Source organism: Aquarana catesbeiana, linkage group LG03 (assembly GCF_042186555.1).
Source record: "Aquarana catesbeiana isolate 2022-GZ linkage group LG03, ASM4218655v1, whole genome shotgun sequence".
NCBI lineage: Eukaryota > Metazoa > Chordata > Amphibia > Anura > Ranidae > Aquarana > Aquarana catesbeiana.
Window position 1 is genome coordinate 652,377,563 of NC_133326.1, and position 16,126 is coordinate 652,393,688.

Sequence of the window (16,126 nt, forward strand, 5' to 3'; positions counted from 1 at the left end):
TGCAATGTCGAGCACAGTGATGATCTCACCACTACTTTACAAAGTAATAACTGGATTTACACAAAGTAGATTTGTATCCTTTTGTGGATATTGAACAATATGTTTAATTGATGTTTCTGTGCCTGGAATTTGGCTTTAAATTGCCCTCAGCCAGGGTGTTTTTTTTATAGTGGTAACGCAAGGAAACGCAGTTCCGGCACCTGCAGCACTGAATGTATGCAATGGCAAGGGGTGCTTGGGTGTGATAGAGGGGTCTATTAATGCTGGCTGCTGGGGATCTATTGTTGCTGGAGGGGATCTATTTTGTGTGCCGGTCTATTTTTACTGGTGGGGGATCTTTTGTTGCTGGGAGGTCAATTGTTACTTGAAGGGATCTAGTGTTGATGAAGGGGTCATGTGTTGCTGGCTGCTGGAGAGTCTATTGGTGTTGGCTACTGGGAGATCTGTTGCTGCTGCTGGGAGTCTATTGTTGCTGGGGTGGTATTTTGTTGCGGGGGTTCATTGTTGCTGTATTCTCTAAAAGGGGCAGTACTGGGAGGTGGGTAGAGGGTGGAACCAAGGGTTGGAACCAAGGGTTGGTGCTTGGAGTTGGGTAGGAGATGGAGACACAAAGTGACACAGAAGGAGGGAGTTCCTGCACCTATTTTTGAGAAAAAAAAGCCCTGCCCTTAGCCCTTGTAAGTATAATACCAGAATCAGGTAAGGCCAATTACATGATGTCTATATTTGTTAGCAAAGACGCGGTGGCATTCAGTCTACAGATGGTCTGCACACCCTGAGCTGACTCTCAGGTCGCATCTCTCTGGTTTAAGTGTCATTAAGAGCCTCTCACGGTGCAGAGCTTCATTGTCCTGCCTTCTCGTTACACAAAGAATAATGCTAATTAGCCCAAACAAAACTGTTCAGTTGACGCTGATGCTTTGGCCCCTCTCTAATTGTCAGGCCTTTCATGCTGCACTATAAGGCAGCAATTTCATATCTAATTACTTCATTAAAATATCGAATGGTGATTATGCAACAGGGCATAGAGTAGCGGACTGAATGCGGTAGCGCTATTTCAGAGTTGAATGGAAGCCAGCTGGGTGGAAAAGCTATTCAGTAAGCCGACTAGAGTAATGTTTTTGCTTGCAGTGACGTTTGATTAGCAATGCAAATTTATCAACAAATTAAAAAACAAAATGGATTTCTAAAGCCATGAATTCTGCCGTAGCCTAGGATCTGGCTCAATGGTGGGGTATGGATGACCATCATGAGATAGAGAATGCTTCATAAAATGCTCTTTGCTGCAAGTCAGGATTATTCACGTTAAAGGTGCAAGGAGCAAAGCGATAAGTGCCAAGTGCCGTACCCATAAGAACCAGTCAGAAGTCACCTAGTCTTGGTAGAAATTTGCACTTAGCAAACTTTGTTGACCAAGGCATTTAGAATTTGTCTTTCCTACCAAAAAACGAAAGAGATGTGATGGTGGTGAGTGACAGAACACTGTCCCTTGTCTTTCTGTCCCCCAACGGGGTGACCAAGGGGTGGTATGCATACAGACAGATTGATTAAAGCCTGACAAACTAAAGTTGTAATATGCGAACTGCAACAGTTTAAACTGGTATACTCCCAACTGTCTCTGATTTTGAGGGACTGTCCCTCATTTGGAACAAAGTCCCCCTGTCCCTCTTTCCTCCTCATGTGTCCCTCATTTTGGTCTGATCTCTTTCGTTGTATATAAAATGCACTATTTATCTATTAAAAAGTGTTTCACAGTGCTAAACCTTTCATCCAAATTCTAAATTGCTGCATTTGTAAATTCCAAAAGCAAATCTAAAGGAATAGTAGGGGTAAGAAAAACACTTGTGGGTTTAACCAATCATTTTTTGGTACAATTCTTCTTTAAGGAGGGCGTGGCAGATGGGGGGGGGGGGGTGTCCTATGACTACATACTTTTGCTAATAGGTGTCCCTCGTTCCCATCTCAGAAAGTTGGGAGGTATGATCAGTGGTGCTACATTTCCAACTGCAATGCAAAAATGGCAGTTGCAAAGGGTTAGGGGTCTCATTAAAACTGATTCAGTTCCTCCTAACACAGGATGACACCACCCAGGAGGAATTTTGTGAAATGGTAACTGTCCCTCCTACCGCAGGGTAACACCACCCAGGAGAAGATATGTGACATGGAGTTTGGCCCTCCCACCACAGGCTGACATCACCCAGAAGGAGCTATGTGACATAGAGTCTATCCCTCCCTCCACAGGTTGACACCACCCAGGAGTACCTGTGTGAGGTGGAATCTGTCCCTCCCACCAGAGGGTGACACCACCCTGGAGGAGCTGTGTGACATGGAGTCTGTCCCTTCCACCACAGGGTGAGCCAGACAGGAGAACCTATATGGTATGGAGTCTGTCCCTCCCATCACAGGGTGACAACACCCATGAGGAGCTATGTGACATGGAGTCTATTTCTTGTTTCCACTAGCTGTCAGTATAGTCCAGCTCTTATGTTCTAGCAAGAAAAGAAAGGAAAAACTCTTTTTGGACATTTGCCCAAACCTGTCTGATAGAACAAGGGGCCTAATTTATCACAAAATCTGAAAGAATAACAGAAAGCAAACATGAAGTTCTCACCTTACACTTTTTGTCTTGCACCGGACTCCTGAGGACTCCAACATTGCCAACTAGCTATAGGATGGTGGTGTGAAGGAGGGCTTTTAAGTAGCAAAACAAAGTCCAGCCATGCCCACATGGCGCTATACCAACCAACCAGTGATCAGTTTAGAGAAAGTTTTTTTATTTATTTATTTAGAAGGAAGAAAGATTATTTTTGAGCTACTGCACTCTGGGCTTCCTTGTCTGGCAGAAGAAGAACTGTGTTATAACTATTCAGATTCTAATTGTCTTTTTATTTCCTGTACAAGTTTGGAATTGAAAAGAAGAATCTCTGAATCTGCCATAACATGTCACAATATGATCATCAATCTCCTTTAGATTTACCAGAAATCCGTAGAATGACAGCCTACCTAAAGAACCCATTTGATTTATATCCCATTATATAGGCCATCACACTACTCAAGGTCTCCTTCACACCATTGCGTTTTACATGTCCTGCAATGCAGGATCACGGTGCTAAAAGCTCTTCACATCAGTGCATTGGATGCCTGTGCATTTTGTTTTTGAAAAGTCCCACTTGCCTCATCTTTTGTGAGTTTTGGTAAAAATGCACGATACATTAATGTGAATACCAATGCATGGAGATGGCATTTCAAGTCATATGTCCATATATACCACGTTATGAAAACACATGTAAAATGCATGCAAAGCGCACCTAAAACATGTCTTGCATTGCATAAAATTTATTGCAATACATAAAAAATTATCTAAAATGCACTTAGTGCCCTAAGAAAAAAACACACGCATTTTTAAAAGCAATGGTGTGAACTGGCTTTAATGGGTTCACACACCTCTGTGTGTGTAACAGGACATATGCCTGAATGCGCATTTTACATGGATTAAGGTGCAGCTGGTTTGGGCACCCCAACACATCACAATTGCACTAAAGAAGTGCATGAACCCTTTTTGTTTAAACGTGCCGCATTAAAATGCATGGCACTTTATTACCATACGTTTTGGCATGTTTTAATGCAAGCGTGTTAGCAAGGTGCGCTGGTGTGCCATTATAGCGGACCTAAAGTGAGCAGGCAGGCTATTCATCTTCTGCGATAAAACAAACTTACGTGTAGGTTTGCAATCTTCTGTAGAACGTACACTGAACTGAGCATGCACAGCCCAGTTTACATTCTCAGCACAGTGTCTTGGTGCTGGGATAAGTAAACTCCTGTGCATGTACGGGAGTTACGTCATCCCATGTCAGCCAAGACTCAGAACCCAGACAAAGCAGGTGAGAATATTTCAGCGTCGACGAAGGATCTTGCGACCATTGGATAACTGGAGGGGAGGTATTTGCAAAGTTTTTTGGCGTTAAGAATGAATTGCACCATAACATGCCTGCAAGAATGACACATGCAGGGCCGTCTTTAATATTGATTGGACCGTTTGTTTTCTTCTAAAAGCAAAAATTTCAATAAAAAGAATTTGTAAAAAAAAAAATATTGATTGGACCCTGGGCAAACATTGCCTTTGGGCCCCATCACCAACTTAAAATCAGGTCAAGCAGCAATTGAGATTGGTTGCCAGAGGTTACAGCATATCATTACTGCTCATTGACTGGATGCTAGAGGTTACAGCAAACATTACGACTCATCAATTAGTTGTTAGAGGTTACAGCACATCATTTCTGTTAACCGATTGGTTGCTAGAGGCACATCCTCACCACTCACTGATTGATTGCTAGAGGTTACATGCTTACCGCTCACTCATTGGTTGCTAGAGGGTACATGTTTACCGCTCACTGATTGGTTGCTAGAGGTTACATGTTTAACTCTCACTAATTGGTTGCTAGAGGTTACTGTGCATCATTATCACTTACTTATTGGTTGCTATAGGTCAAAGCACATCAATACAGCTCACTGATTGGTTGCTGAAGGTTATAGCACATCATCTCCTCACTGCCTGCACACCATAGACTGGAGAGGTGAGGGGGACCCCCCAATAGACAGAAAATTCCTAGAACTTGCTATTAGCAAAGAGCAGAGCAGAGCACACACAGCAATGAAGGTTAACAGAGTGCAGCTAGGAACAGAGCCCAATAGGAGCAGTATCCCTGAGGACAGGCTACCAGAAATAAATGACTAGTTATGCCACCTGCAGTAGAGCAGTGTGGAGGGGTGAGCTATGTACAGAGTGTAGGGTTAAGGGGTGCACTATGGACAGAGTGCAGGATTTAGGGGTGAGCTGTGTACGGAGTGCAGTATTTAGGGGTGAGCTGTGTACAGAGGGCAGGATTTAGGGGTGAGCTGTGTACGGAGTGTAGGACTGAGGGGTGAGCTATATACAAGGTGCAGGATTTAGGGGTGAGCTGTGTACGGAGTGCAGGATTTAGGGGTGATCTGTGTATGGAGTGCAGGAATTAGGGTTGTGTTGTGTACATCCAAGTCCCGCCCCCCCAGCAAGTACAGAGCTCTCCTCCCCCTAGATTCCAGTTTGGAGCTTACCCCCATCGATACACAGCATTCCTCTGGCATCAATTCCTCCCCCCCCCTTCAGTACTGAGCACATCCCACGTCCTCACCAGCTAAATAAAGTCAAAGTGTGGCTGCAGAAGAGCAGCTGTAACTTACTGAATGTCCGTGACTTGGAGCAGCCTCTGCCTGTGTACATCCCCCGCCCCCTCCCTCCTGTGTTCTCTCTGCTCTCTCATAGAGATTGAGGATGTGTTTTGCAAAACAGGGAGGGATGTGAACGGCCACCGGGAGGAGAGCGCTGTGACTTGTAAATACAGAAGCAGCGCTCCTGTATTTACAAGTGACAATATCGGGCAGCTCAGCAACCAGCGCCGGATCCCGGAGGTGGAGGAACTCCGGCTGAAAAAAAGCCGACGGGCAGCACAGGCTCCAGGGGCAGCTGCATCAATGGCGGGGACAATGGCGCATTCCACTGGTGCACAGATATGGATGCAGGCTAAACCCAGTACCCTGCATTCACTATATCTTGTTTCTCACAGTACACAGAACATGTAAATGCTATTATTTTAGTAAATATAAACTGCTAAATACCTTTTCTCATCAGCAGTATATAGCAGTATATAGCAGTCTTGTGACTTCTATCAGTGTCTGGTTAAAGCTTGTAGGAGGAGTTGTCATCCTCCTCTGACTGTCCTATGAGGCTGCAGGACCCCTGACCCTCTGTCTGGACAGTGCTGATTGGCCCTGTGCTGATCACATGCACTCTCTCAAGAAGAAAAAAACTCTCTAGCAATACACACCAAACTGTGCATGTGCAGAGTGATTCCAAAGGCTCTGTCTTATCAGGAGATGGATTGGGGGCAGTAGAAGAAGGAGAGGATCAGAGAAGAAAAGAGCCTTTTTACACAATGCAGAGGATTAACCCCTTAGGTTCCACAGTGAGTATAAAAAGCGTTCTCTACTGCATATACAGACTGATTTTTACTGTTACAGGTTTGGTAACACTTTAATGTTTTTAATCATCAATGCCAGGTTCACACCTATGCAGGCTGCAGTTGATGTGTTTTCCGGGTGCATTTTTGATGCGTTTTAGGTTTTGGGAGGTGTCTGTTGTCTTGCGGGAGAAATCATCAAAAACACGGCAGAAACGCACTCAAAAACGCAAACACTGCATTTTTTTATGCATTTCCATTTAAGTCTATGGAACCAAAAACGCAACTTGCTGCAGGAAAAAAAATCCCTGACCCTTTCCAAAAAACGCACCGGGTCAAAAACGCACAGATGTGAACGTGACCCATAGGCAATTATGTTAAACTGACTGTAGTGCATTAATGCAAAACTGAAAACGCACTAAAAAAGTATTGGTGTGAACTAGGCCCAAGATATTGCAAACCTGCATGGTGTAGTAATGCACAGCAACCAATCATGAGTAATTATTAGTCACCTATACATTAAGATGATCTGTTACTATGGATTTAACACACTTCATAGGGTTGATTTACTAAAGGCCAATAGACTGTGCACCTTGGAAAGTGCAATTGCACTCTGCAAGTGCAGTTGCTCCAGAGCTTAGTAAATGAGGTAAAGCTTCACTTTGCAAAGAATACCCAATCACGTGCAAGGAAAGTAAAAAAGAACAGCATTTTTGCTTGCACATGATTGGTTGATGAAAGTCAGCAGAGCTTCTGCTCATTTACTAAACTCTGGAGCAACTGCTCTTGCCTTGTGCAACTGCACTTTCCAAAGTGCACAGTCTTTTTGCCTTTAGTAAATCAACCCCCATGTGTCATTGTTGCCCTCTGCGCTGCCTTAACAAATAAATGTAATCGATCATTCAGGTATGTTGATAAATTAGACCACTTTGGCTTCTACATATTTCAAACAAAGATCAAAAGACATGATATATTGAACCCCCCATCATCCAATCATAATAATCTGTTCAATGCAGACAAAACAAAGGTGATTTCCAATTCGTCACCAGGAGTGCCTGCACTCAACCTTAATGTATGCATTTACCCATTTGGTCATATCCAACTCTTGGTGACTCTATGGGCCAGCTTCCTGGAACCATGTCTGATACCCTTGAGCCTTTACCATAGAATTTTCTTGGCAATGTTTTTATGAGGTAGGTCACTAGGTCTTTCCTCAACCCTTCCCCCTATTGCTTGGCTTGGGACCTGATGCAGAATATGATAGCACATGTACATAGCCATTGCCATTGTGCACACACACTAGGGACAATTACCCTGCAAATATGTCCTTTGAATGTAGGGGGAAACCCATGCAAGCACAGAAAGAACATGCAAACTCCATACAGATAGTGTCCTGTGAGATTCAAACCAAGAACCCCAATGCTTCAAGGCAGAAGGACCAATCACGAAGCCATTGTGCTGCCCCGGCCTTTTAACATAAAGGCCTAATCTAGAAGTACACACGTTTTTTGAGGTAAATTTCCCTATGTGGCCTTCTGCGTCTACTCTTGGCCCACATTGATCATGGGTCACCTTTGAAATTGAAGGTGGTTATGGTACATGCCACATACTGCCTGAAGGCCGCACATTATATCAGGGGTATCTTCACCGCCTGTACAGTGTGGTCACTGTGTATGAGTGTTGGGCGGAGCTACACTAATCCGATGCAAGCATTGGAGTATATGCGTGTTGGGCGGAGCCACACTAACCCGCCGAAGGCATTGGACTCTGCCTGGTGGGCGGAGCTTACTCTAATCCACATCAGGGATTTGGAGTCTGCGTGGTGGGCGGAGTTTACACAGCCAGGGAAAGCAAGGTCGCCTAGGTGGTGGGCGGGGCTACGCTAAGTAAGGGCGGAAAAACGTCGTCTGCTAGCCAATTGACAGAGAGAGTACGACAGCAGGTGGCGAGAGCGACCAATAAGGGAATTATTAGGCCAGAATAGACAGGGCGTGCGGCCAATAGCAGTAGAGATTTTGAATAGCATCCCCGGGAAGGCGGATCACTGATGGTGGCGGGCATGTGGGGATAACATGGGAGCGATGTAAATCCATGGAATTCACTAATAGAAACTAAGGCGCTGGAGTAGGAGCTCCAGTCTCTGCGGAGTCATGGGTTCAAATCCCATAGCGGTCTAAGGTGCTGGAGAAAGCTCCAGTCTCTGCGGAGTCGTGGGTTCAAATCCCACCGCTGCCTATATTCTTTTTGCTTTGTCATTAAAGAGGAATTGCAGTCTGCTCACATAATAATTTGTAATTAAAACATCTTTGCATTCTGAAGCTTCCCTCCAACCACTTTGCATATTATTTTATATATACTGTACTTGCCAAATACCCTGCAGAATCCTCCCTCCACGGAGTCTGGCTGCAACCATTTTAACTGTGGGCAGCTGAAGCTGCTGCCTGGATTTACACAGAGGCACACCTCCAGCTCTGCAGCTCTCATTGGCCCTCTTATGATTCCCCCCCCCCCTCCTGGGAAAACTCTCCAGAGAGAGAAAGCTGTGCATGATGTCATAAGCCAAGGCTAGAAACAGGAAGTGGGCTGTATAAGATATTTGGTGGCAGAATAAAAGAATAGGATTGTTTGCCCCCCCCCCCTAAAAAAAAAAAAAGTACCACCAACCGCCACTGGTGTCAGGAAAGGTAGGCTGTGATTGGTGATGGGGGGAGCATGTCAGGAACAGCAGGCTGTGATTGGCCCCCCACAAATAGAGATTTTTTTTTCCTTTTTTTTTTTCCTTTTTTTCCCACAAATAGAGATTTCTTTTGGTGGTATTTGATCACCTCTGCGGTTTTTACTTTTTGCGCTATAAACAAAAAAAGAGTGACAATTTTGAACAAAAAGCAATATTTTTTACTTTTTGCTATAATAAAATACCCCCAAAAAATATATATAAAAACACATTTTTTCCTCAGTTCAGGCCGATATGTATTCTTCCACATATTTATTGTAAAAAAATCTCAATAAGAGTATATTGATTGGTTTACGCAAAAGGTATAGCGTCTACAAAATAGTGGATAGATTTATGGCATTTTTATTATTAATTATTTTTTTAACTAGTAATGGCGGCGATATGCGATTTTCATTGGGACCGCGACATTATGGCAGACAGATCGGACACTTTTGACACTATTTTGAGACCATTGGCATTTATACAGTGATACACTGTACTACAAATAGCCACTGATTACTGTATAAATGACACTGGCAGGGAAGGGGTTAAACACTAGGGGGAGATCAAGGAGTTAAGTGTGTTCCCTAGGTGTGTTCTAACTGTAGGGGGGATGGGCTCACTACAACATGACAGAGATCACTGCTCCCGGTGACAGGGAACAGTAGATCTCTGTCATGTTGCTAAGCAAAACAGCGAAATGCCTTGTTTACATAGGCATCTCCCCGTTCTGCCTCTCCTCGCCGCAATCGCAGGCCGCTGGCGAACATCGAGTTTGCTGGACCCACGGGCACGCACCCGCAGCACGCAGTGGGCGCGCGCCTACTAGGCAGCAAACTCAAAGGGACATACAGGTACGCCCTTTTGCCTGCCCGTGCCATTCTGCCAGCGTAAATCGGCGTGCGGCGGTTGGCAAGTGATTAAGGCACCAGTCACGCTTGTGTGACTTGTCATGTGACTTTGGACATGACCTGTCGCAGCCCATTCTTTTCAATGGCATACATTCAGATCAGTGCGACTAAGTGATATTGACGTCCTGTTTTTTTTTTGTTGTTTAAAAATAACAAACATGTTATACTTATCTGCTCTGTGTAAGGCCCGGTTCACACTGGTGCGATGCGAGAACCCTGCAAATCCACTGCGGGTTCCCACATTGCACCGACTCACATGGCAGTTCACACTGCCATATGCGAATCGCTGGGGAGTGTCAATACATTGTTAACGACACCCCCAGTTCAGCTTGCATATCGCACTGCGAACTGACAGTTCGGACATGAATCGGATTGCACAGGTGTGAACAGCCATGCGATCCGATTCCGGTCCGAACAAAAAAAAGGTCCTGTGCGTGTTTGGACCGAATGCGGTACGATATCAGCCATACTATCTGTATGGCTGAAATCGCATCACATGTGATATGAACAGCAGTGCGCTGTGAATCACATGCGATGTCTGGCATCACACCAGTGTGAACCAGGCCTAATGGTTTTTCACAAAGCAGCCCAGATCCTCCTCTTCTCGGGTCCCCTGCCTGCGCTCCTGGCCCCTCCCTCCTATCGAGTGCCCCCCAGAGCAAGCAGCTTACTATGGGGGCACCCGAGCCGCTCCCCTGCCTTGTGTGTCCATTCAGACATGGAGCTGCAGCTTGACACCGCCCCGCGAGGGGCCCTCTTACAGGCGCCATGTACAGCTGATTTTCAGCTGTTCCGCTTCGGCTATTTCCGCCGTATCCTACTGCGCAGGCGCAGCGCCTGCGCAGTAGAGGGGGGAACTTATCTGCCGAACGGAACTTTCTCGGCAGAACAGTCTCTATGGATGGAGGTCTCTCATGCGCTCTCTATGGAACTCTCCGTGTTGCGCATTTGTCTAGAGGACGCGTCTCCTGGGTAACGGGAAGGGGGGGCGGTGCTAATTCGCAGAAGGCGGTGCAGCCCCGTGTAGTGGGCAGTCGCAGCGGTGGGCGGAGCTTTAACTCACAGAAGGCAATGGGAGCAGTGGAGTGGGCGGAGCTTCAAGCCGCCACTGAAGCCTACGTGTAGGCGGGGCTCAACTCACAGGAGGCATACCAGCCTAGGGGTGGTGGGCGGGAACTACTTTAATTTGCAGAAGGCACGGAAGTCTGAGTTGGTGGGCGGAGCTAAACGAGTTCACAGAATGCTTTGCACAGCCTACGTGTAGGCGGAGTTTCCAGAAGATAGCGATGAAGGAATAGGAGTATGAGAGATAACTGATATTTTTAGTGGTTTGGGTGGATGTGCATCTACCATAGGCAAAGCCTGGTGCACTGGCAAAAGCGTTCTGGCCTTGTATGTTTCTCAGTCAGGTATGAACCCTACCTCCTCTGTCATCAGCATTTTTCTAGCCCCAACCAAATCCCGCAGTACCTCATGATCTATTTTCGCCATAACATCATCCCTACCCCTACTCCATCATGGTCTCCCGATATATGTGACCCCCATTCTCCATCCTCCTCACACCATATATCACAATGACAACCTCCACCCACAAGACCGTGCATTGAAATCTCCTCTCTCCATCTTGCCGTCTCACAATGTCACCCTCACTCCTGCCTCCGTGTCTCACAAATTCCCTCCTAATCCATCTCCACCTGTCTCGTTTCTCGCCGTTCCCTCTTCTCCTCCATCGCTATGTATCTCATTACCATCTCCATCATCCATCTCTCTGTCAGCAGCGTCCCTCCTGCCACAACCAGGCCATAATGACACTTCCCGCTGCTAAAACTACATTCTTTTTATCGGGTTAAGGTATTTTTCTAGGTGAGGTCCTTGTCAGAGCAATGGATGACCATCGTTATTGGATGATGGACTACCGGGGGCCCCGACATGGTCCTAGGCCTGTAGGTGTAGCTCTGTCTGCCTTCACCCAACCAATGCTAATGAAGACACCGGCCTTTTTCTTTTGTTTTTTTTGTGAGAAATGAACTTCCAGCAGCCATTTTTGTTTATTAAGTCTATTGTCCGGGGGTAGCATGTGAGCGTGGTACGTGAATCCGAGGGCTAAGTGTGAAAGTGGAGTGTCAGACAGAGGACGGATTGTGTCTGAGAGAAAGGAGTGGATACTGCAGAGAAAACAGGGAGGAGGGGGGAGGCTGAGGAGAGAATGGAGCCTTTCAGGGGATGCGTGCCACTGACAGAATATGACACAAGGTGAACTGTCAAGGGCCAGTTGTGGCTCCAACACAGGAAATGGAGAGTGTTTGCTATAGGGCCGGGGATAGTCAGCAGATGCAAAGGGTAGCATGGCCTTTGGTTAGATAACCCTTGGCCTAAACCGGCCTCATTGCCCATAGCAACCACATATTTGCTGCCATTGTAGACTGGAATGTGAACACGTGATGGGTTGCTATGGGTAACAGAGTCTTCTGCCTTCCTGTGTTTATAGATCCAGATACAAGGGTGTGCGATAACCCATGGCAACCAACCATTGGCTCACCAACCATTTGCTCACACTACTGAAAGATGCTCTGTAACTTCTACCAGGTGTACAAGCCCTCCATGTGCGGCAGTGTGTAACAAAGGGCACAATGCACGTTTACTCACTACAGCGCACATCAAAGAGCAGACTGCTGTAAAGCATAGCAGACCAATCAGAATGCATCTTTCACCTGTGTGGCTTAAAGAAATGAAGATTTAGTTGCTATGGGTTATCGTGCTTGGTCATCACTTCTTGGTCACCCAAACCTGTGCAGCACAGGGCAATATATGTCAGCCAGAGCATGACACTGTGCAGCGTAGTCAAAGACAGTGTGAAAAGTAGATGACAACCAAACAAAATGTATCCATCACTGGTGGGCTAAAAGAAATGGAGATTTGGTTGTTATGGGTAACTGCTTGGTCATCACTTCTTGGTCAACCATACCTGTGCAGCACAGGGCAATATATGTCAGCCAGAGCATGACACCAGACAGCGTTGTCAGAGGCAGTGTGAAAAATAGATGACAACCAATTTAGAATGTATCTATCACTGGTGGGCTTAAAGAAATGCAGATTTGGTTGCTATGGGTAATTGTGCTTGGTCGTCACTGCTTGGTCAACCAAACCTGTGCAGCACAGGGCATGACACTGGACAGCATTATCGCAGATGGTGTGACACATGCGACAATGTATGTGGGAGACTGTGGGGTTGAGTTACTAAAACTAGAGAGTGCAAAATCTGGTGCAGCTGTGCACGGTAGCCAATCAGCTTCTAACTTCATCCTGTTCAATTAAGCTTGGACCAAAAACCTGGAAGCTGATTGCAGAGCTGCACCAGATTTTGCACTTTTCGGCTTTAGTAAATCAACCCCTGTGAGACACAGGACACCACCGGCCTTTCCATAAGGCAGTAAAGAGACAAATTATCATATGCACAGAGCAGTACTTCATACCAACCAATTGGATTTTAGTTAACATATGATGGATGAATGAAAGATGCTTTCTGATTGGCAGCTATGGGTTGCTGTACTTTGCTCACAAGCCCTTTAAGTCAGTTTATATGGGGGAACAGGGTGCCCAGTGTTGCAGAGGACGCTATATATAATGAAACCATTATTTACAGCTTTCTTGGAAGAATCCTTGGTGAAAGTTGTGTGAAAATCTTTATAAATAGACCCCTATGTGTATATTATATATTATGGTATGGGGATACCACATAATATTAAACCACAACACCAACAGTAGCATAGGATGTTCCTCAGATGGAAAGAATGTATAAGACTTTATATATCAAGTTAACATTTAATATTGCTTAGTACTCAATACATTGACTATACACATCATATGTCTATCAAGCAGCCATGCCTACACGCACACGCGTGCTCACACGCCCAATCACTGCCATGTCTCTTCTATTGTTCTCAAGAACCTTCTCTCCACCCCCCACCCCCCCCCTCCACCAACACCACCATCACCATCACCATGTTCCTGTAGGTACCAGCTGCAAATGGGCTGGGTGTATATTGTGTTGGTCTGCACATCTATCTATCTATCTATCTATCTATCTATCTATCTATCTATCTATCTATCTATCTATCTATCTATCTATCTATCTATCTTTCTGTTTCCGATCCGTGGTATGACTCTACCGTACCAAGGACACAGGGCAACCTCCCATTGGAGATGTCTTTTCTTCTTCTGCATTGTAAGACGTAGTCAAGTCCCATATGGGTGTCCCCTGGGAATTGTTCCTCCATCCTTCCACCCTCTTCTATCCACCTTTCCTGCAGAATACAACCCGTCATCTTCATCCTTAACCCCTTCCTGCCATCACACTCGAGGAGACCTCAAACCACCCATCCCCCCCCCTCTCCCCGTTGGGGAATAGCATAAAATGGCGGTACTTACAGTCACCATGCTGAGGGAACGTAGGTTAGATGCTGTGGATTTTCGGTTGCGCCTCTCTTGCCGTCGGGATCCCTTCCTCAGCGTCCTGGCGTCCGAGGTGCGCCTGCCCACCCCGCCGCTCCCTTGCCCCTTCCCGGCGGCCGTCACGGGATCGAGACAGGGAACGTTCGTAAAAAAAAAAAAAAAAAAAATTTAAAAAAAGGTAATAATAATAATCAAACGGTACCAAAAAGATTCCTCAGCTTGGCAAAAAAAAAATATATATATATATAATATATATATGGAAACTGAGAAAAGAATCCAAAGGTGGCTCAAAAATAGGTAGAAAAAAAGGTTCCCAAAAATCGGTGAGGAGAAGGGATGGATAAGCAGTTTAGGGGGGTGGGGGGCCTTTGTCTGGAAAGAAGAGGAGGGGGGGTTGCTAGAATTTGGAGAAAGGGAGTGAGAGAAAAGGGAGGAGGGTAGGGTCCGATGTGATGCTCTGTATCTTTTCCCAAAGTGTTGACACCTATTCTCCCTTCATGTGAACAGTCGGGTCCCCCTCTCCGCACTTATATATGGAAGTGAGGATGGTGCAGCTCTTTCGGCTATTGGCTGCGAAGAGGAGAAGGGGGAGAGAGGAGGGGGGAGGAGATGCCTCCGTCCTTCCTCTTTTCTTTGGATTTTTTTTTTCTTTTCTTTGCTCGAGGGCCCCCTGAGAAGAGGGACACGGAGGAGGAGACTGTCACACCTGCCGATCAGCTCTCCTTCTATATGTGCTACCATTCTATCCAATTTAGAATTCAATCTCAGTCCCCCCCCCCACCTCCGGTCTCTGGTCCTCAATGCAGCCTTGTCAGTCACCTCCTCCTCCTCCTCCATCACTTATTCCTCCTCTGCATCCTTCACATCTCCCTGCCCATCCTCCAACCCTCTGCCTTGTCCTCTCCCGTCTCCCTCCGGTACCCCTGTCTTGTCTTTGTAGTGTCAGCTCTGAGCAGCCTGGCATGTACTGCGACATCTTCCTGAGTGTAGCCTAGGAATTCAACCCAAGGTTCATGATGTGGACAAGTACCATCTCCTATGTACTGTCCATAGACTGCCATCTATTACCTACATATAGATAAGTCATCTTCTAGAGAATCATATCACTGATCTACAAATATATGTTAGATTGTAAAAGGATGACATCACTATTCTCCAATAAATGTTAGATTGTACAAGGATGACATCACTGTTCTCCAATAAATGTTAGATTGTACAAGGATGACATCACTCTTCTTTAATATATGTTAGATTGTACAAGGATGACATCACTGTTCTCCAATACATATTAAATTGTACAAGGATGACATCACTACTCTCCAATAAATGTTAGATTGTACAAGGATGACATCACTGTTCTCCAATAAATGTTAGATTGTACAAGGATGACATCACTCTTCTTTAATATATGTTAGGTTGTACAAGCATGACATCACTACTCTACAAATACATGTTAGGTTGTACAAGAATGACATCATTACTCTACAAATACATGTTAGGTTGTACAAGGATGACATCAATACTCTACAAATACATGTTAGGTTGTACAAGGATGACATCACTACTCTACAAATACATGTTAGGTTGTACAAGGATGACATCACTACTCTACAAATACATGTTAGGTTGTACAAGGATGACATCAATACTCTACAAATACATGTTAGGTTGTACAAGCATGACATCAATACTCTACAAATACATGTTAGGTTGTACAAGCATGACATCACTACTCTACAAATACATGTTAGGTTGTACAAGAATGACAACATTACTCTACAAATACATGTTAGGTTGTACAAGAATGACATCATTACTCTATTCTCTAATACATATTATACTGTACAAGGACGACATTACTCTGCTCCAATATATGTCAGATTGTACAAGGATGACATCATTACTCTACAAATACATGTTAGGTTGTTCAAGGATGACATCACTCTTCTCCAATATATGTTAGATTATATAAGGATGACATCACCGTTCCCCAATACATGCTAGATTGTACAAGGATGACATCACTGGTTATGTCCTCCTTGTTACTGGTGTGA

The 16,126-nt window shown here is 45.2% G+C and overlaps 1 protein-coding gene across 7 annotated transcripts in view; it reads right to left on the reverse strand.

Annotated features, from left to right (window-relative positions):
• ELAVL3 (ELAV like RNA binding protein 3) overlaps positions 1-15,134 on the reverse strand; it is an 89,998-nt gene extending 74,864 nt beyond the window's left edge. Inside the window, exon 1 of one of the 7 annotated variants that reach the window (XM_073622673.1) lies at positions 14,049-15,064. Coding sequence is in view for 2 of the 7 variants with exons in the window: in XM_073622676.1 (XP_073478777.1) it covers positions 14,049-14,057 (9 nt within the window). In the remaining 5 variants the exon portion in view is untranslated. Of the gene's footprint in view, positions 1-14,048 lie in introns of all 7 variants that reach the window. The other 6 variants (XM_073622674.1, XM_073622676.1, XM_073622675.1 and 3 more) reach the window with 6 other exon arrangements.
• Between the last annotated feature and the right edge of the window lie 992 nt (positions 15,135-16,126).